Raw genomic sequence first — 18078 nt, forward strand, 5'->3', positions numbered from 1 at the left:
TTCAGCCTCTCCCTATAGCTTAAATCCTCCAACCCTGGTAACATCCTTGTAGATCTTTTCTGAACCCTTTCAAGTTTCACAACATCCTTCCTATAGGAGGAAGACCAGAATTGCATGCAATATTCCAACAGTGGCCTAACCAATATCCTGTACAGCTGCAACATGACCTCCCAACTCCTGTACTCAATACTCTGACCAATAAAGGAAAGCATACCAAAAGCCTTCCTCACTATCCTATCTACCTGCGACTCCACTTTCAAGGAATAATGAACCTGCACTCTCAGGTCTCTTTATTCAGCAACACTTCCCAGAACCGTACCATTAAGTGTATGCATCTTTCTCTGATTTCCTTTTTCGAAATTCAGCACTTCACATTTATCTAAATTAAACCCCTCAGTCTATTCCCATCTGATCAAGATCCTGTTGTACTCTGAAACAACCTTCTTCACTGTCCACTACACCTCCAATTTTGGTGTAATCAGCAAATTTACTAACTATACATCCTATGCTCATATCCAAATCATTTATATAAATGACAAAAAGTAGTGGACCCAGCACTAATCCTTATGGCATGCCACTGGTCACAGGCCTCCAGTCTGAAAAGCAACCACCACCACCCTGATTTTCTAGCTTAGAGCCAGTTCTGTAACCAAATGGCTAGTTCTCCCTATATTCCATGAGATCTAACCTTGTTAACCAGTCTGCCATGAAGAACCTTGTTGAGTGGTTTACTGAAGTCCATATAGATCATGTCCGCCACCCTGCCCCCATCAATCCTCTTCGTTATTTCTTCCAAGAAACTCAATCAAGTTAGTGAGACACAATTTCCCAAACACAAAGCCATGTTGTCAATCCCTAATCAGTCCTTACCTTTCCAAATGTATGTAAATCCTGTCCCTCAGGATTTCCTCCAACAACTTGCCACTACCAAGGTCAGGCTCACTGGTCTATAGTTCCCTGGCTTGTCCTTACCACCCTTCTTAAACAGTGGCACCACATTAGCCAACCTCCAATCTTCTAGCACCTCACCTGTGGCTATCCATGATACAAATATCTCAGCAAGGGGCCCAGCAATCACTTCCCTAGCTTCCCACAGAATTCTATGGTATACCTGGTCAGGTCCCACTTATTTAGCCACCTTTATGTATCTTAAGGTGTTCAGCATCTCCTCCTCCATAGTATGGACCTTTTTCAAGATGTCACTATTTATTTCCCAATGTTCTCTACTTTCCATATCATTCTCCACAATAAACACTGATGCAAAATACTCATTTAGTATCTCTCCCACCTCCTGAAGTTCCACACGTAGGTAGCCTTGCTGATCTTTAAGGGGCCTATTCTCTCCCTTTTGTCCTTATTTGTAAAAACCCTTTGGATTCTCCTTAATCCTGTTTGCTAAAGCTATCTCATGTCTCCTTTTTGCCCTCCTGATTTACCCCTTTAGTATACTCCTGCTGCCTTTACATTCTCTTAAGGATTCACTCAATCTATCCTGTCCATACCTTACATATGCTTCTTTCTTTTTCTTAAATAAACCCTGTTTCTTTAGTCATCCATCATTGCCTATACCTACCAGTCTTACTTTTCATCCTGACAGGAACATACCATCTCTGGACTCTCATTATCTCATTTTGAAGGCTTCCCATTTTCCAGCTATCCATTTATCCACAAACATCTGCCTCCAATCAACTTTTGAATGTGCCTGTCTAATACCGTCATAATTAGCCTTCCCCCAATTTAGAGCTTTAACTTTTAGATCCTTTCTATTCTTTTCCATTGCTGTTATGTTATCCCTAATCCAAAACACCACTCCCCCTCCTCTCTTGCCCCGTTTCTATCCTTCCTATGTATCCTTGAATATTAAACTGCCAGTCCTGTCCTTCCCTCAGCTATATCTTTGTAATTGTTATGATATCCCAGTCCCATGTTCCTAACCATGCCCTGAGTTCATCTGCCTTCCCTGTTAGGCCTCTTGCATTGAAATAATCAGTCCTGCCTCATTCTCTGCTTTGTCCTTGTCTGCTCTGTTTACTCACTCCTTTTCACAACTGTACCAATCTCAGATTGAGCTCTTTCCCCACTCTCTCCCTTGGTCCCACCCCCCACCTTACTAGTTTAAATCCTCCCAAGCAGTTCTAGCAAATCTCCCTGCCAGTATATTAGTCCCCTTCCAATTCAGGTACAATCTATTCTCCTTATGCAGGTCACATTTACCCCAGAAGAGACTCCAATGATCCAAAAATATGAACTCTTCTCCTCTCATCAGCTCCTCAGCCATGCATTCATCTGCTCTATCCTCCTATTCCTGCTCTCACTAGCTCGTAGCACTGGGAGTAATCTAGATATTACTACCCACGAGGACCTCCTTTTTAAATTCCTGTCTAACTTCCTATTTTCTCCATTCAGAATCTCATCCTTTTACCTTCCTATGTTGTTGGTTCCAATGTGTACAATGATCTCCTGCCGGTCCCTCTCCCCTTTGAGAACATTCTGCACCCTCTCCAAGATATCCTTGATCCTGGCACCAAGGAGGCAACACACCATTCTGATTTCTCACTGCCGGCCGCAGAAACATGTGTTTGTGCATCTGACTAGAGAGTCCCCATCACAATCGGTCGCTTGGAACGTAATGTACCCCTCACTGTGTTAGACCCAGTCTCGGTACCAGTAACCTGGCTGTTTGTGCGACATTCCCCTGATAGTCATCACCCCCTACATTTTTCAAAACAGCATACTTGTTTGAGATGGGGATAGCCGCAGGAGACTCAGAGTTGTGTTCATAGTCTTCAGTTTGCGTAAAAGAAAACCTCATTTCCACAGAATCGCTTGCCTAGAATTGTAAATTTGTATTGCCTAGTCCTTGTACCATCACCTAACTAGTGCTTCCTTATCGACCTTATCCAGAATCTTAAAAATCACACAACACCAGGTTATAGTCCAATCAGTTTATTTGGAAGCACTAGCTTTCAGAGAGTGCTGCTCCTGCTCCAAAAGCTAGCACTTCCAAATAAACCTGTTGGGACTATAACCTGGTGTCATGCGATTTTTAACTTTGTCCAACCCAGTCCAACACTGGCTCCTCCATATCATGCTTATCCATAATCATAATCTTGTAACATGACTAGCTGATCTCCCCACAAGCTCTTTTATTTGAGGAAAAACAAACCCAGATTTCCCAACCAAACCTTACGAGTCCCTCATAGCGAGTTTTGAGAAGATTTGTAGCTCAGGTTGAGGTTCTGGATGTGGGTTTGCTCGCTGAGCTGGAAGGTTCATTCCCAGACGTTTTGTCACCCTACTAGGTAACATCTTCAGTGGGCCTCAGGTGAAGCACTGCTGATAATTCCTGTTTTCTATTTATATATATAAATTTCTTTTTCTTTATATATATATATAAAATAGAAAGCAGGAATTATCAACAGTGCTTGACCCAAGGCTCACTGAAGATATTACCTAGTAGGGTGACAAAACATCTGGGAATGAACCTTCTAACTCAGTGAGCAGACCTACTCAGTGGTTAGCACTGCTGCCTCAGCGCCAGGGTCCCAGGTTTGATTCCAGCCTCGGGCGATTGTCTGTGTGGAGTTTGCATACTCTCCGTGTGTGTGTGTTTTTCCTCCAGGTGCTCCAGTTTCTTCCCACAGTCTCACAGATGTGCAGGTCAGATGAATTGTCTATGCTAAATTGCCCATAGTGTTAGGTGCATTAGTCAGAGGGAAATGGGTCTGAGTGGGTTACTCTTTGGAGGGTCAGTGTGGACTGGTTGGGCCAAAGGGCCTGTTTCCACACTGTAGGGAATCTAATCTACATCCATGAGTCCTTCATCACTGGAACCATTCTGGTCAATCTGTTTCCAATGTCATGTTACAAACTTAGTGAGCCTTGGAAAGTCCAATCTTTAGCACTCTGCAGAGAGTTGTTGACTCAGGTCTCTGCATCATAAATCCTCTGCCTCAGAGAGGAGGCTGACCACTCAGGCAAAGCTACATTCCTGTAGCCATTCAATCAGATTTTCATAGAGTGAGTGAGGGCACGCGATGCCACTACAGCATAAACTCAACTCTCAGATAGTTTGTTTGGACAGAAAACTTATCAGCTATTGATCAAAAGACAGACAGTACATGAGATAAGAACAAATTGACAGTGCAACCATTTGTAAGAGAGGACAGGACTGTGGTTTATTTGCTGTCAATAAACCAGAGTGTTTGCCTGCTGGTGAATGTTTGTGTAGAGGTTTATCGATAGCTTGTTCTAGTCCAGATTGCTGGAAGCAATACTTTAGCCTCAATAAACAAGGAAAAAAAAGGAAGCATCTGGCCTAGGTTTTTGTGTGCTGAATTGGAAATTACTTCCAACAAGGAGGCAGAGGTTAGAATTAGAGAATCATAGAATAAATGCAGTGCAGAGGGATCAGGTTTAGCCTGTTCTGGCCCTTTATAAGAGCAATTCAGCTAGTTCCACTCCTGTTCCTTACAAATATTTTCTCTTCAATGGCTTATCCAATTCCCTTTTCAGAATGAATGTTGAATCATTAAGGACACAACCCAATCTAACACACCAACCACATTTACAGCAATATCCCTTTGGGGTCTTGTGCTAAATAGTTTTAAGCCTGTGTCCTGCAGCTCTCAACCCTTCCAAAAATTCCATATTTTCTCTATCTGCCCTGTCTAGAATGCCCCCTCTCCCCAACCCCCAATGAAGTCTAAGTATTTATGCTTATCAAGAAAACCAGCAGTCTACATAACCCCTGGAAAAACTCTTAAATCTCTCAACCTTTGTGATGTGATTAGGTATGTGATTAGGAAGGGTTTGGAGGGATATAGGCCGGGTGCTGGCAGGTGGGACTAGATTGGGTTGGGACATCTGGTCGGCGTGGATGGGTTGGACCGAAGCTGTACATCACTATAACTATGTTGCACTGGATTTATACACTAATTTGATACCGTTACATTTAAAAGACATTTGGACAGGTTTATGAAGAGGAAAGGTTTAGAAGGATATGGGCCAATCATAGGCAAGTACAGCTAATTCAGTTTGGGGAAAGTAGGGGTTAAAGTACAATAGATCCACCATACCCATGAGGAACAAGTTCCAAGACCTAGTGTGGCAGCCCAAAACAATAGATAGGAGCAAACCCGATCATTTAAATGGGAAATTTACCTTGCCAGCAGTCCCCTGGTCCTGGAATGTTCCCTGTAATGTGTTTGGGCCACAGTAAACCACAGGTAACTGAAACAGTGGTAACAGGACCCACGGATATAGGGATCACCCTGTACATAATTCTTTAAAGCGTGCATCATAGATCGAGCGGTTAATGCAGCATTTAACACACTGACATCATTGCTCAGAACTCTTGAGCGTAGAAGTTGCAATGTTATGTTGAGGTTGTATAAGATGTTAGCAAGATCTCTTCTGAAACACTATTATAGGAAAGATATTATTAAGCTGGAGAGGATTCAGAGGAGATTTGTCAGGAAGGGAGGGTTTGAGTTATAAGAAGAGTTTGAATTGGCTGGGACATTTTGCCCTGCAACAGAGGAGGATGAGAGGTAACATTATAGAGGTTTGTAAAATCATGAGCCATATAGATAATGGTAACTGTTTCCCCAGGGTGGGAGAAAACGAGAACTACACTTGCTGGAGATCAAAGCCGAGAGTATGGTGCTGGAGACTAGATGCCAAATTTTTGAGGTGAGAGAAAATGGATTTTAAAAAAGACTGGTTGCTTATTTTTAATAAAGAATAAGCAGTGAGTGGAATGATCGTCCAGAGGAAGTGGTGGATGCGGGTACAGTTACAATGCTTAAATGACATTTGAATAAATACATGAACAAGAAATTTTTGGAGGGCTATGGGATAAGTGTATGCAGGTGGGACTAGTTTAGTTTGGGATTATGGTTGACATGGACTGGCGAAAGGGTTTGTTTCCGTGCTGTATGACGGACAAGTTGGACTGAAGTGTGTTTCTATACTGTATGACTCTCTAACCATTTGTCACTGCTCTCTCAATTCCTAGCATTCTCCTACTGCCACACTTTAATTGTCTAAGTGATGTTCAACAGATCCATCCTGCTGATGGCAAGCTGAGAATTAACTGAAGAGTGCTTCTGAATGTTTGGCTGACTTCACATTTCACCCTTTAGATTAGCTACCTGTTGCTTGTATATAGCAACTGTTTACAAACCAAGCAAGTCTTTGACAGATGCTGACAGCTCACAGCCCCAGATGCAAATTCAAGCCGTAATGCTTCATGTCAACTGCAGTCAACAAGAAAATGTAACCTTAATGCTTTTGCATGTGGAAAATGAACAGGGAGCTTGTGCCTACAAGGCAAGATGAAACATTGTCATTGTCAATTCAATGTCAAAATGTCTAGATTGGCCTAACAAGCTCAGAAATAAAGCATTCTGGAAAGAGACAAGCGAGTGATAAGTCACTTTTTCTTTTAATTATGTACGCTTCATCATCAAATAAAGACTGTTCCCATAAGCAGTGAACAGACACTTGTAAAATAAGGTCCCTGATAATTTACAGTTTAACATTCAGACAGGGCTGTGGAGTGAAACAAAGATCTTCCAACTTGGCTGCAAGCCGATGTTACTTCTTCTTGGGTAGGGCAATGTCAAAGAGTTCGTACATAACATAGACTGTACCTGGAAATGAGGAAAAAAGATTTCTGCAATTATAGTCAAACATTCAAAGAAAGAAAATCAGCAATACCATGGGTTTTCCAGAGAGAATTATTGACAAGGCAATTACCAAGTGCGTGAAAAGTTTTTTCGGTTTCTGCTTTCATGTTAGCAATTCCTGACATTTCCCTTATTTTGTAAACCCAAGTTCTCTATTATTTTATCAAACTGTACCATTGGTCTCAAAGCACTACCAGTCCTTTGAGTTCACAAGAATAGCCTCGAAGACAGACCCAACCTACCTTGTTGCTGAACCATCAGTACACAAACTGCAGTTCTCACTGGTTGGGGCTACAACGCAGAATGTGCTGAAATGCCAAGCATGAATAAATCCAACCCTCATAACTACCATCAAAATTTCACAATGGGATCTCCAATGAACTGCTTGCTTCATTTTATCCTCTTTCCTGACACTAGTTTCAGAAGCTTTTTTTTATTCTGAGTGTCTGCCCAGGTACAAACCTCCAGCTGCACAGGAAAAGGAGCAGATAGCATAGGATCACCTTGAACAAACTGTGGTTAGCAGGGACTAGAATCTTTAGCTCCTTCTGTGCTTTAGGGGTGGCACATTGGCTCAGTGGTTAGCACTACTGCCTCACAGAATAACGTCTGATACCACCCTCAGGTGACTGTGTGGAGTTTGCACATTCTCCCTGTGTCTGTGTGGGTTGCCTCCAAGTCCTCTGGTTTCCTCCCACAGTCTAAAGATGTGCAGGTTAGGTGGACCCGCCACACCAAATTGCCCAAGGATGTACAAGCGAGGTAGATAACCCTTGAGAAATGCAGGGGGATGGGGTAGACGTGCTTTTGGAAGGTCAGCATGGACTCAATGGGCTGAGTGGCCTGCTTCCATACTATCAGGATTCTATGATTTTACTTTGCAGTGGCTAAGCTACACAGTAAGTATATCCATTTCTGTTCAAAGATGCATTTCAGTCAACAAGTTAAATTCTCTCTCTTCACAAGTGCAACCCCTCACAAAGCTGACACTCAAGGGGCCACAGAACTCTAGTTTTCTTCATTGTTCAACCTACAAACTAGAAACGGGCTGATCATTTGGCAGGGGCACGTTCACAGCCCATACCCATTGTGGCTCCGACATAACACACAAGTCACTTCTCCCGTTTCCACACTGTAGGGATTCTATGATTCTAAGTCTAAGTGACAATACCCAGGATGAGTCGCTGTACAGGGACTCAATGTCTTTACCTACTCAAACATGCAGAAAGATCAGGTTTCAAAAAGGAGTACCAAGTAAGTCTTACCCACAACAGTGAGACCCATGGTTAGCCTGTAGAGCACAGCATCCATCACACCACCTTTTAGATGGACTGGCAACCCATTGTCCGCCTGAAACAAACAGATGAATCAATAGGAGTCAATTGTAGCATTGTTGCACTAACATTAGGAAAGCAGCTAATGAGCCAAACCTAGAGATGCTGTTAAGGCTAACGCAAATTCCTCTCACACTGGTTACATTGAAGGGCAGGAAATTCACAGATCCAGAGAGAATAAGGCAAAGAGCTACTTTCACATCTTTGGAAGATGAGACTGCCAACCTATTGTGCAAAGTGGAACCTGCAGGAGCAGAATGTGGGGCAAGGAAGGAACTGCAATGGGAACATGTTCAGAGATAGAAAGTTTGCTGGTGGAGAAAAGGCTTGTGAGCACCAGCTTCAACTCCAGTCTCCAGACGGTCAGTCCTTCTAAATCAGTTTCTTCTGTCGGACATACATTTCTGTGTGTACAAGTCAATCAAGAGCCAGCTTATATTTTCAATGGTCACGGCTACAGAGCACAGATTCCAGCTGAGACCGTCAGTGAGATAACACAACTAATGAAGGTCACAGTGTACAGAAAGCTAGATTTAAAGCCTATCCCAATCTATATTGCTACACTGAGACTAACAAGGCCACATCCCCCACTCTGATGTGCTACTGGGATTCAGCCAGTAGGTGGCAAGGGAAGCACTCCATTACCATTCCCCAGCAAAAGTACATGTGTTCCAAGATACTGGTCTGAATCCTCTGTTCTGTCAGAAATCCTATATCCTATAGTGGGCGGCATGGAGGCACAGTGGTTAGCACAGCTGCTTCACAGCGCCAGAGACCCGGGTTCAATTCCCACCTCTGGCGACTGACTGTGTGGAGTTTGCACATTTTCCCCATGTCTGTGTGGGTTTCCTCCCACAGTCCAAAGATCTGCAGGTTAGGTGAATTGGCCATGCCAAATTGCCCATAGTGTTAGGTGAAGGGGTAAATGTAGGGGAATGGGTCTGGGTGGGTTGCACTTCGGCAGGTCGATGAGTTCTGTCTATGTTGCTGCAATGTGCAGCTTCTTATCAGAAGATCAGGACCAAGGTTCTGCACATTGAGATCCTTCTCAGCCTCTCCTTAACCATCAGTATAAATGCTGGGAGCCAAGTTCTGTATCGTTGTAAGAGCCGTGGAGTGCGTCTCCGTACAGAGATTACTAAAAGTAGGTACACAGATACGTAAAACAAAAATGATAATGGTGCTCATCTCTGCAAGACTGGAATACAAAGGGGGAGTTATTAAGTTACAGATAGTGCTCTGATCAGAGCGCATCTAGAATATTGCATTGAATTTTGGGCCCTCCAATAGAAACAGGAGATATCGGCCTTGCAAGTGGTGTAACAGATTAACCGGAATGATATTGGGTATAAAGGGCTAAATTCTGAGTTGCATGATGTTAACTCATACTCCCCTGAGTTTAGAGGGTTAACCTATTCAAAGCGTTTATCACAAGATTCTTGACAGGGTAGATGGAGAAAAACTATTAACTATCAGCATGGGCATGGGTATCACTTTACATTTTGAGCTGGGCCATTTAGGAGTGTCGTTTTGAAGCAGTTTCCCACAAACTTGGATCCTTAGCCTTCAAAAGGCTGTAGACGCTGAATGGGACAACTGGGATCTTTTTGACAGAAAAAAAGGTAGGAAAGTGCAGTTCGAAGGTACAGATCAGTCACCAGCTGACTGAAGAACAGAGCAGACTCAAGGGGCTGAATGGCCTCCTGTCCTGTTCACAAGGCACTGCTCCAATGACAGTCTGATAATCATTCAAGATACTACAATGGCTATGCTCTACTTTTTTCAAAATATTGCCAGTTCATCTTTGCATGTTGGAGTGTAACAAATATCGTACATTTGGTCACGCATCTCTCCAAAGTTATTGTGATGGTGCACCGTAAAACAAACACATTGCAGTTTCAAATACAACGTATATCAAAGGTATTTCTTGGCCTTTACTCTTGGAGGTTGAAAACATGAGATCTGTCAATTTTCAGCCATAAAAATAACTGATTCTTAAATCTGAAACCGAATCAATCTTTTATACACAGGTCATACTGATCCTTCATCACAGCATGCTTTTCTGTTGCCTATAAATCTTTAATATCTTTCTCAGGCAATTAATTCCCTTGGCTTTTCAAGCTGCCATTTGATAAGACTGCAGAGAATGCTGACTTTGCTTCTGCAGTTCTCCTGAATTTGCCAATTCCTCCCTTCAGCCTGACTGTGCAGATCCAGGTATCTCCTCAATTTCCCATTGTACAAAGAGAACATAACTAGGAGCAGTAGGCAATTCAGCCCCTCACGCCTGCTCCGCCACTTATAATGATCATGGCTGATCTTATCTTGGCCTCAACTCCACTTCCCTGCCCACTCCCCATAAATTTTTCAACCCATTGCTAATAACTAAATCTATCTCCACCATAAATTTACTCAACATCCCAGGATTCATCACACCTTAGGATAGCAAATCCCACTGATTCATGATCCTTTCAGAGAATTTGATCTCACTTCAGGTCTTTAACTCTGCTACCTCTTATCCCAGAGGTTGCAATAGATTTGTGTTGGAACGGAACACTATTCACTTCTAGCCTCCTTAACAGCATGGGGGAGGCCAGAAATGATAGTGTCCCGTTCCAGCACAAATCTATTACAACTTCTGGGAGAAGAGGTAGCAGATTTAAAAACCTGAGAGGAGGTCAAATTCTCTCAAAGGGTCACGAAAGTCGAGAGGCAAGAGCCACCTCTGCCATTCAGTTGACAACACTTCACTCAACACCACTACCAATGGGTGGTTAGGCCAGCAACGCCCAGATCCCAGGAGTAAATAATTCTATGGACAAGGAATGGCCTATTTCTTTTCATAATCTTTGGAGGCAACATTCAATGTAGTGTTAAAACTTCCTCATACAAACTCTAAATTCACACATTTCCCAGTTCATTTTGCAAGCTATTGGCTTTATGTTGAAACACTAACAAATAGTTCTGGTCCTTATTGGGAAACACAAGCACTGCAATCGTTATTTCAAATATATTACACAACTCCCCCAAAAGTACTACTCAAGCAGCCGTTAGTTCCAGCTGGTCAGTGGACTCCCAGGTGCACTCTGAGATGACGGGAAAAAAACATCAAGAGCTCCTCATTGACGGTGAAAACGCAGTCTCGGTCTGCATTCAACCCTGCAGGGTAGCCTTGGTGGAAACCTTAAATGCAGAGCAAAAGAGAGAAACAGGGAAGGGGCTTCACTGCGTGTACACTACCATGGAGGAATAGCTCACCCTGGCCATGGCAGAACTGGCCACATTTTTATCTTTTTCTTACCACTTCCATGGAACAGATATGATGGGATGAATGTCCCCTACTTCCCCTCCTTTCTGTGCCATAAAATTACTGATTAAATACATGCTGTAAACCTCACCATCCAACAGTTAAACAGGGTATGGTAAGCTGCTGCTCTAAGTTTTCAGTCAGCTGCCCTGACATTCCCTCTGTAGCTTGCTGTCAAATTCCATCCAATAACAGTTCTCTGAAATGTTTGCGGCAGCTCCTATGGAGATAAGGTCTCATTAAGATGGTGGCTCAAGAAAACACCCATCTTGGATGAAGATTATTGAACTGCTTTAAATCAGCAGAGCCAAAGAAAATGACACCAACCTTCCCCTAAACACACAATTCACACAAGCACATGCGCCCAGCAAAGATTAGTAGACAATGAATGGGTGGTCTGCACTGGAGTTAAAATCACATATCGAGTACATGCAAACTTAACCCATGAGGGGGCTACAGTGAAGAAACGTGCAAACGTTAGGTGCGGCACGGTGGCTCAGTGGTTAGCACTGCTGCCTCACAGCACCAGGGACCGGGGTTCGATTCCAGCCTTGGGCGAATGTCTGTGTGGAGTTTGCACATTCTCCCAGTGTCTACGTGGGTTTCTTCCAGGTGCTCCAGTTTCCTCCCACATTCCAAAGATGTGCAGGGTAGGTGAATTGACCATGCTGAATTGCCCAGTGTTCAGGGATGAGTAGGTTAGGTGCATTTAGAGTCATAGAGATGTACAGTTCGGACAGAGACCCTTTGGCCCAACCCATTCATGCTGAACAGATATCCCAACCCAATCTAGTCCCACCTGCCAGCACCCGGCCCATATCCCTCCAAACCCTTCCTATTCATATACCCATCCAAATGCCTCTTAAATCTTGCAATTGTACCAGCTTCCACACTTCCTGTAGCAGCTTATACCATACACCCTCTGTGAAAAAGTTGCCCCTCTTTTATATCTTTCCCCTCTCACCCTAAACCTATGCCCTCTAGTTCTGGACTCACCGAACCCAGGGAAAAGATTTTGTCTATTTATCCTATCCACGTCCCTCAATTTTGTAAACTTATATAAGGTCACCCCTCAGCCTCTGATGCTCCAGGGAAAACAGCCCCAGCCTGTTCAGCCTTTCCCTATAGCTCAAACCCTCCAACCCTGGCAATATCTTTGTAAATCTTTTCTGAACCCTTTCAAGTTTCACAACACCTTTCCGATAGGAAGGAGACCAGAACTGCACGCAACATTCCAACAGTGGCCTAACTAATGACCTCCCAACTCTTGTACTCAATACTCTGACCAAGGAAAGCATACCAAACGCCTTCTTCACTATCCTATCTACCTGCGACACCACTTTCAAGAAGCTATGAATCTGCACTCCAAGGTCTCTTTGTTCAGCAACACTCCCTAGGACCTTACCATTAAGTGTATAAGTCCTGCTCAGATTTGCCTTCCCAAAATGCAGCACCTTGCATTTATCTGAATTAAACTCCATCTGCCACTTCTCAGCCCATTGGCCCATCTGATCAAGATCCTGTTGTAATCTGAGGTAATCATCTTCGCTGTCCACCACACCTCCAATTTTGGTGTCATCTGCAAACTTACTAACTGTACCTCTTATGCTTGCATCCAAATCATTTATATAAGTGACAAAAAGTAGAGGACCCAGCATCGATCCTTGTGGCACTCCACTGGTCACAGGCCTCCAGTCTGAAAAACAACCCTCCACCACCACCCTCTGTCTTCTACCTTGGAGCCAGTTCTGTATCCAAATGGCTAGTTCGCCTGGTGTTCCATGAGATCTAACCTTGACAACTGCCAGGGATTCTAATCCAAAAACTACTACCCATGTGACCCACAGAAATAACAAACATGGGTCAATGATGAATAGAATGACAGCCTGCTATATAATAGACAGGACTTGGAAACAACTTGGTTATTTGCTAGTAATGCAGTACACAGAAGGCTGGATAAAGCAATGCTCTAGGAGACATTGGCTTGCATTCTTTAGCTGAGGAATATAAACATTCAACCAAGTTATGCTTCAAATGCACCTTGATAGGGATTTGCTTAGTTGGCAACAATGTTATTTATTGGTGCAGAGTCCACGAGCAAAGCTTAATCACAAAAATTCACACGGTGACTACTGACCATTATGGCAGCCTACATTGTGTCTGTTGGAAGCTCAAAACTTCAACTCAATTCTTGAAAACGGAAAAATATATCAACCGTTCACCTTGGGGAAAAGTACAGATGTCTTGAAAATAAAAGCACTATTTTAAGGGCACAAAGACAAGTTAAAAACATTTAGAGTAAAAGTTCAATACACCAAGATTGAGAAGATTTGTAGTTCAAGTCGAGTTCTGGATGTAAATTTGCTCGCTGAGCTAGAAGATGTGTTTTCATGAAAACTAACCTTCCAGTTCAGTGAGCAAACTTATATCCAGAACCAACATTCATGTGTAACACTGTCAGTAAAGATAGATAATGCTCTTTCCAGCAAATGCACCAATTTACATTAATCCTAGTGGAAGTTGAACAATAAAGCAGCCAGAATCCGTTCTACTACCCCAGATGGATAAGTCTACCTGAAGAGGAGGAAATGGTTTACAAAATTAATTGCATCCTTTAAGTTAAGACTACTTCTCTAGGATTTTAAAAATCAACTGCAACTATGACTTTCTGAATTGTGAACTTAATGTCAAATTAGTTGAAACGTACAGATCTGATATAACTTCTTATTTGTCTCTGTTAGTAAGTAGTAAGTAAAGAGGGTACACAACTTAATCTGCGACAAAGCTCATTGTTTTTACTGTTTCCAAACACCAGGCATGATGGGATGAATGCCTCCATTCTAATGCTATAAAACTGCATGATCAAGTATATCCTGCAAGCCATACCATTTGGAAACTAAACTCGATCTGATAAACTGCTGTTGTTTAACTACACTTTCATCAGCTGCTTTAATATTCCCTTTATAGCTCGCTGTCAAATTTTGTTTGTTGTGCAAACATGGAGTTGAGGGTCAGTTGGCTGGATGGCTGGTCAGTGTGGGTTCACTCCAAAACCAGCAGAGGTCACCATAAGGGTCCTGTCTTCGCGAACTCACCCCTCACCTGAGGCATAGTGACTCACAAGTTCAAGTATTGGCAGGTATCTGGTCCTCAGACTATGGCACCTTTAAATGTGGAGCAAAAATACATTGAAGATCTGCAAGACGTGTCCAGCGAGGGGTCACATTCTACCCCAACACAGCTCTCAGAAACTCTTGTATTTGCAGGAATCAAATACCTGAAGTATTTTGAGATATGTTGTTGGAATAAGATGACATGATGCAGTAAGGGATCTTTGGCAGAGTAATGACATAAATCCCAAAAAGCTCTCAATCACTACAGTTTTGCTAACCTTGTGCCTGAATTAGTTTTAAACTTAATAATAATCGTAATTTCTTAACAACGCAGTTATTGTTCTATGTAAACATCAAGCTGGGAGAAGGCAAACTAAATGGATATTGAATTTTTCATATTTAGCAAATCCTATCTTAAGGCAGAAATCACCTTCAATTTCTATATTCAGCAAATGCAAATAGTTGCAAGAACGTTCATTGATTCAGATGACTTGCACTAAATGCAATCATGTACACAATCAGTAAGCACAGGTAACAGCAGCAGCATGGCAGTGTAAAAAGCTACATGTAAAGCTCCAATTGCTGAAATAGCCCAACCCAGTCCACACAGGTCACTCACCTGAAATATCTTCTGCTTCTCAGGAACCTTATTCTCCACTCGCCGGCGGGCTGCAGTGCTGAAGGTTCGCTGTGAAAGCTGCTGGAAAGCCTGAGGGAGAAAACCGCAATTACATGGAAATATAGTTTACCAAATGGACAATATAGGCTAAGTGTGGATGCGTTACACATGGATAATTATTTGGAATGCACATATCACAGATGAACTTTTGATTGCACCAGCTGCTGTAAATGTGGTAACAAGTCATAAAAATAGCAAGCGAGGTGAATGGCAAATTAATGTGGCTTGCCTGAGTGATAGAGGGGCAAAGTTGCCAAATTCATCAGCAAAATTTGAATTATACAGCAGCGCGGAATGAGTAATTCTGTTTTGGCTCCAAGACACAACAGAATAGTGTATGTTGGACGTCAGGCAAGTGCTGAGATGGACCAGCTGTAATGGCCAAACAGATAAGAGTAGAAGTGAGTTTTGAGAAGATTTGTAGTCAGGTTGAGTTTCCTTGGGTTGGTGGAGTTGGAAGGTTCGCTTTCAGACATTTTGTCACCATTCTAGGTAACATCATCGGTGAGCCTCTGGTGAAGCACTGGTGTTATGTCTCACTTTCTATTTATGTGCTTAGGTTTCCTTGGGATGGCTATGTCATGTCCTGTTTTGCTGATGTCATTTCCCATTCTTTTTCGGAAGGTGGTAAATGGGCCCAAGTCGATGTGTTTGTTGATAGAGTTCCGGTTGGAATGCCATGTTTTTAGGAATTCTCGTGCATGTCTCGGTTTGTCCAATGTGGTGTTTGTTACAAACAGGCAGAAAACTAGCCACCAGGATACATGAATATCAACTAGCCACAAAAAGACATGACCTACTATCACTAGTATCCTTACATACAGATGAGGAAGGACACCACTTCAACTGGGACAACACATTCATCTTTGGACAAGCCAAACAGAGACACGCACGAGAATTCCTAGAAGCATGACTTTCCAACCAGAACTCTATCAAACACATTGACTTGGACTCCACTTACCACCCTCAGAAAAAAAAAGAAAATAACATCTTCAACCCAAAGCGGGTCATAACACCAGCACTTCACTGGAGGCTCACTAATGACATTACTTAGTATGGTGACGAAACATCTGAAAATGAACCTTCTAGCTTAGCGAGCAAACTTACATCCAGATAGAGTAGAAATTAAAAAGCTGCAGATACAGGGATTCAAAAAAAAGAGGCGCCAAGGTTGAAAACAGTGGATGACAGAATACTGAGTGGGGAAATGGATGTGGCAATACTCGGACTGAGCTCTTCTTTGCAACATTGCTTGCTAGCTGAGCAGCCAGGGCTAGCCATAGGCTCACACTCCCAGCTCAGACAGCCCCATCAAGGGAGCAAATAAATGCTACTGAAATTTTCCATGTTTCAGATTTTCAAAATGATGATTGGGATCCACACACGTCTAAATTACCTTTTCTCCAGACAATATCTAATATAACATTTAAAGTATGGTTGCCGTGTAAATTAAAACCTTATAACCAACTATGTACTAAGATAAATAGTGCGGACAGCCATTCTGTCCACTCATCCTATTCCATTATTAAATAAGATAATCCTGAAAAATCAACATATTCAATGATCCTATCTTCACTTCTCTGTGGAAGATAATTCCAAATAATAGCACCCTTAGAAGACATTTACTCACGTCTTCATTTTAAACAGGAGGCCTTTATTTTGAAACTGTGCTTCCTGGCTCTAGAGGGGAAAGATACTAGTGAGTTTTGAGAAGACTTGCAGCTCAGGTTGAGGTTCTGGATGTAGGTTTGCTCACTGAGCTGGAAGGTTCATTTCCAGACATTTCGTCACCCTACTAGGTAACATCTTCAGAAGGCTGCCGGGTGAAGCACACAGAATTCAGAGAAGCATGGCATTCCAAGCAGAACTCTATCAACAAACACATCGAGTTAGACCCCATTTATCACCCCGAGAAAAAGAACATGAAATGACATTGCCATAGGAAATGACATCACCAACCCAAAGAAACCCAAACATTTAAATAAAAAGCAGGAATCATGAGCAGTGCTTCGCCCAGAGGTCCACCGAAGATGTTACCTAGTAGGGTGACAAAACGTCAGGAAATGAACCATCCATCTCAGCAAGCAAACCCACATCCGGAAAAGATCCTCTTAGCATTCACCCTGCCAAGTCCCTCAGAATTGTGTTTCAATAAGACATCCCATTCTTCTAAACTGCAATGAATACAGACCCAACTTGATTCCCATTCATCCCAGAAATGAATCTCCCCTGAGCTGCTTCCAGTGCAAGTATATTCCTCCTTAAGTAAAAAGAGTTGCACTATCTGGTGTCTTGATATGCAAAAGCACTTACTTTAACAATAGATATCTACCCAAGTATACATATATACCAAGGATATATAGATATAATGATGTATACCTGTATGTTGAAATAACCACCTGGACTTGCATATAATTTAAAAATCTGCAAGTGAATCAAGACATGAAACCAACACAGAGAAAGGAGAATAGACACTGCTGTAAGCAGGACATAAACAGACTCCTGAAATAGAGACCAATTGGACTGCATTCACAAGTAGAGGAAATTTAAAGCAGCAAAGTATAAAGTCAGAATGAATGAGACACAATACAAAGTAAATGCCGAAACTTAAATATAGGTACAGGAACAAAAATCTGGGTGCTTTGGAAACAAATCTTTGACCATGGCAGGGGGACACTGAAGAGATAATTAACAGAGCAGAATGGAATCTCTATTTGCTGTACAGGTAACATCTACAAAAGTTAAACCTTTATGCTAAACTTGTGCGAGTTAGACAGACCTCAACGGGAGCAGTGTGCTCAAATTCTAACTGCCTGATCCCATCAGGGCCCTCACTCAGGCCTCTCAGTCACACCCACACAGCCCTTACTCCCCCACTCACTCTGCACCCCTCAGGACCTTCACTTCTCACTTCCCACCCGCCCGCCCGCCCGCCCCCCCCCCGGGCACACAG

The 18078-nt window shown here is 42.7% G+C and overlaps 1 protein-coding gene across 1 annotated transcript in view; it reads right to left on the reverse strand.

Annotated features, from left to right (window-relative positions):
* Window positions 1-6429: 6429 nt before the first annotated feature.
* The window catches only part of LOC140483256 (cytochrome c oxidase subunit 7A2, mitochondrial-like), a 12210-nt gene continuing 561 nt past the window's right edge, over window positions 6430-18078 (reverse strand). Inside the window, exons 2-4 of the mRNA XM_072581393.1 lie at window positions 15066-15155; window positions 7958-8042; window positions 6430-6656 (exon numbers count right to left, since the gene is read on the reverse strand). Of these exons, the coding sequence (XP_072437494.1) occupies window positions 6601-6656; window positions 7958-8042; window positions 15066-15155 (231 nt within the window). The 3' untranslated portion in view covers window positions 6430-6600. The remainder of the gene's footprint in view (window positions 6657-7957; window positions 8043-15065; window positions 15156-18078) is intronic.

This window comes from Chiloscyllium punctatum, chromosome 11 (assembly GCF_047496795.1).
Source record: "Chiloscyllium punctatum isolate Juve2018m chromosome 11, sChiPun1.3, whole genome shotgun sequence".
Lineage (NCBI taxonomy): Eukaryota > Metazoa > Chordata > Chondrichthyes > Orectolobiformes > Hemiscylliidae > Chiloscyllium > Chiloscyllium punctatum.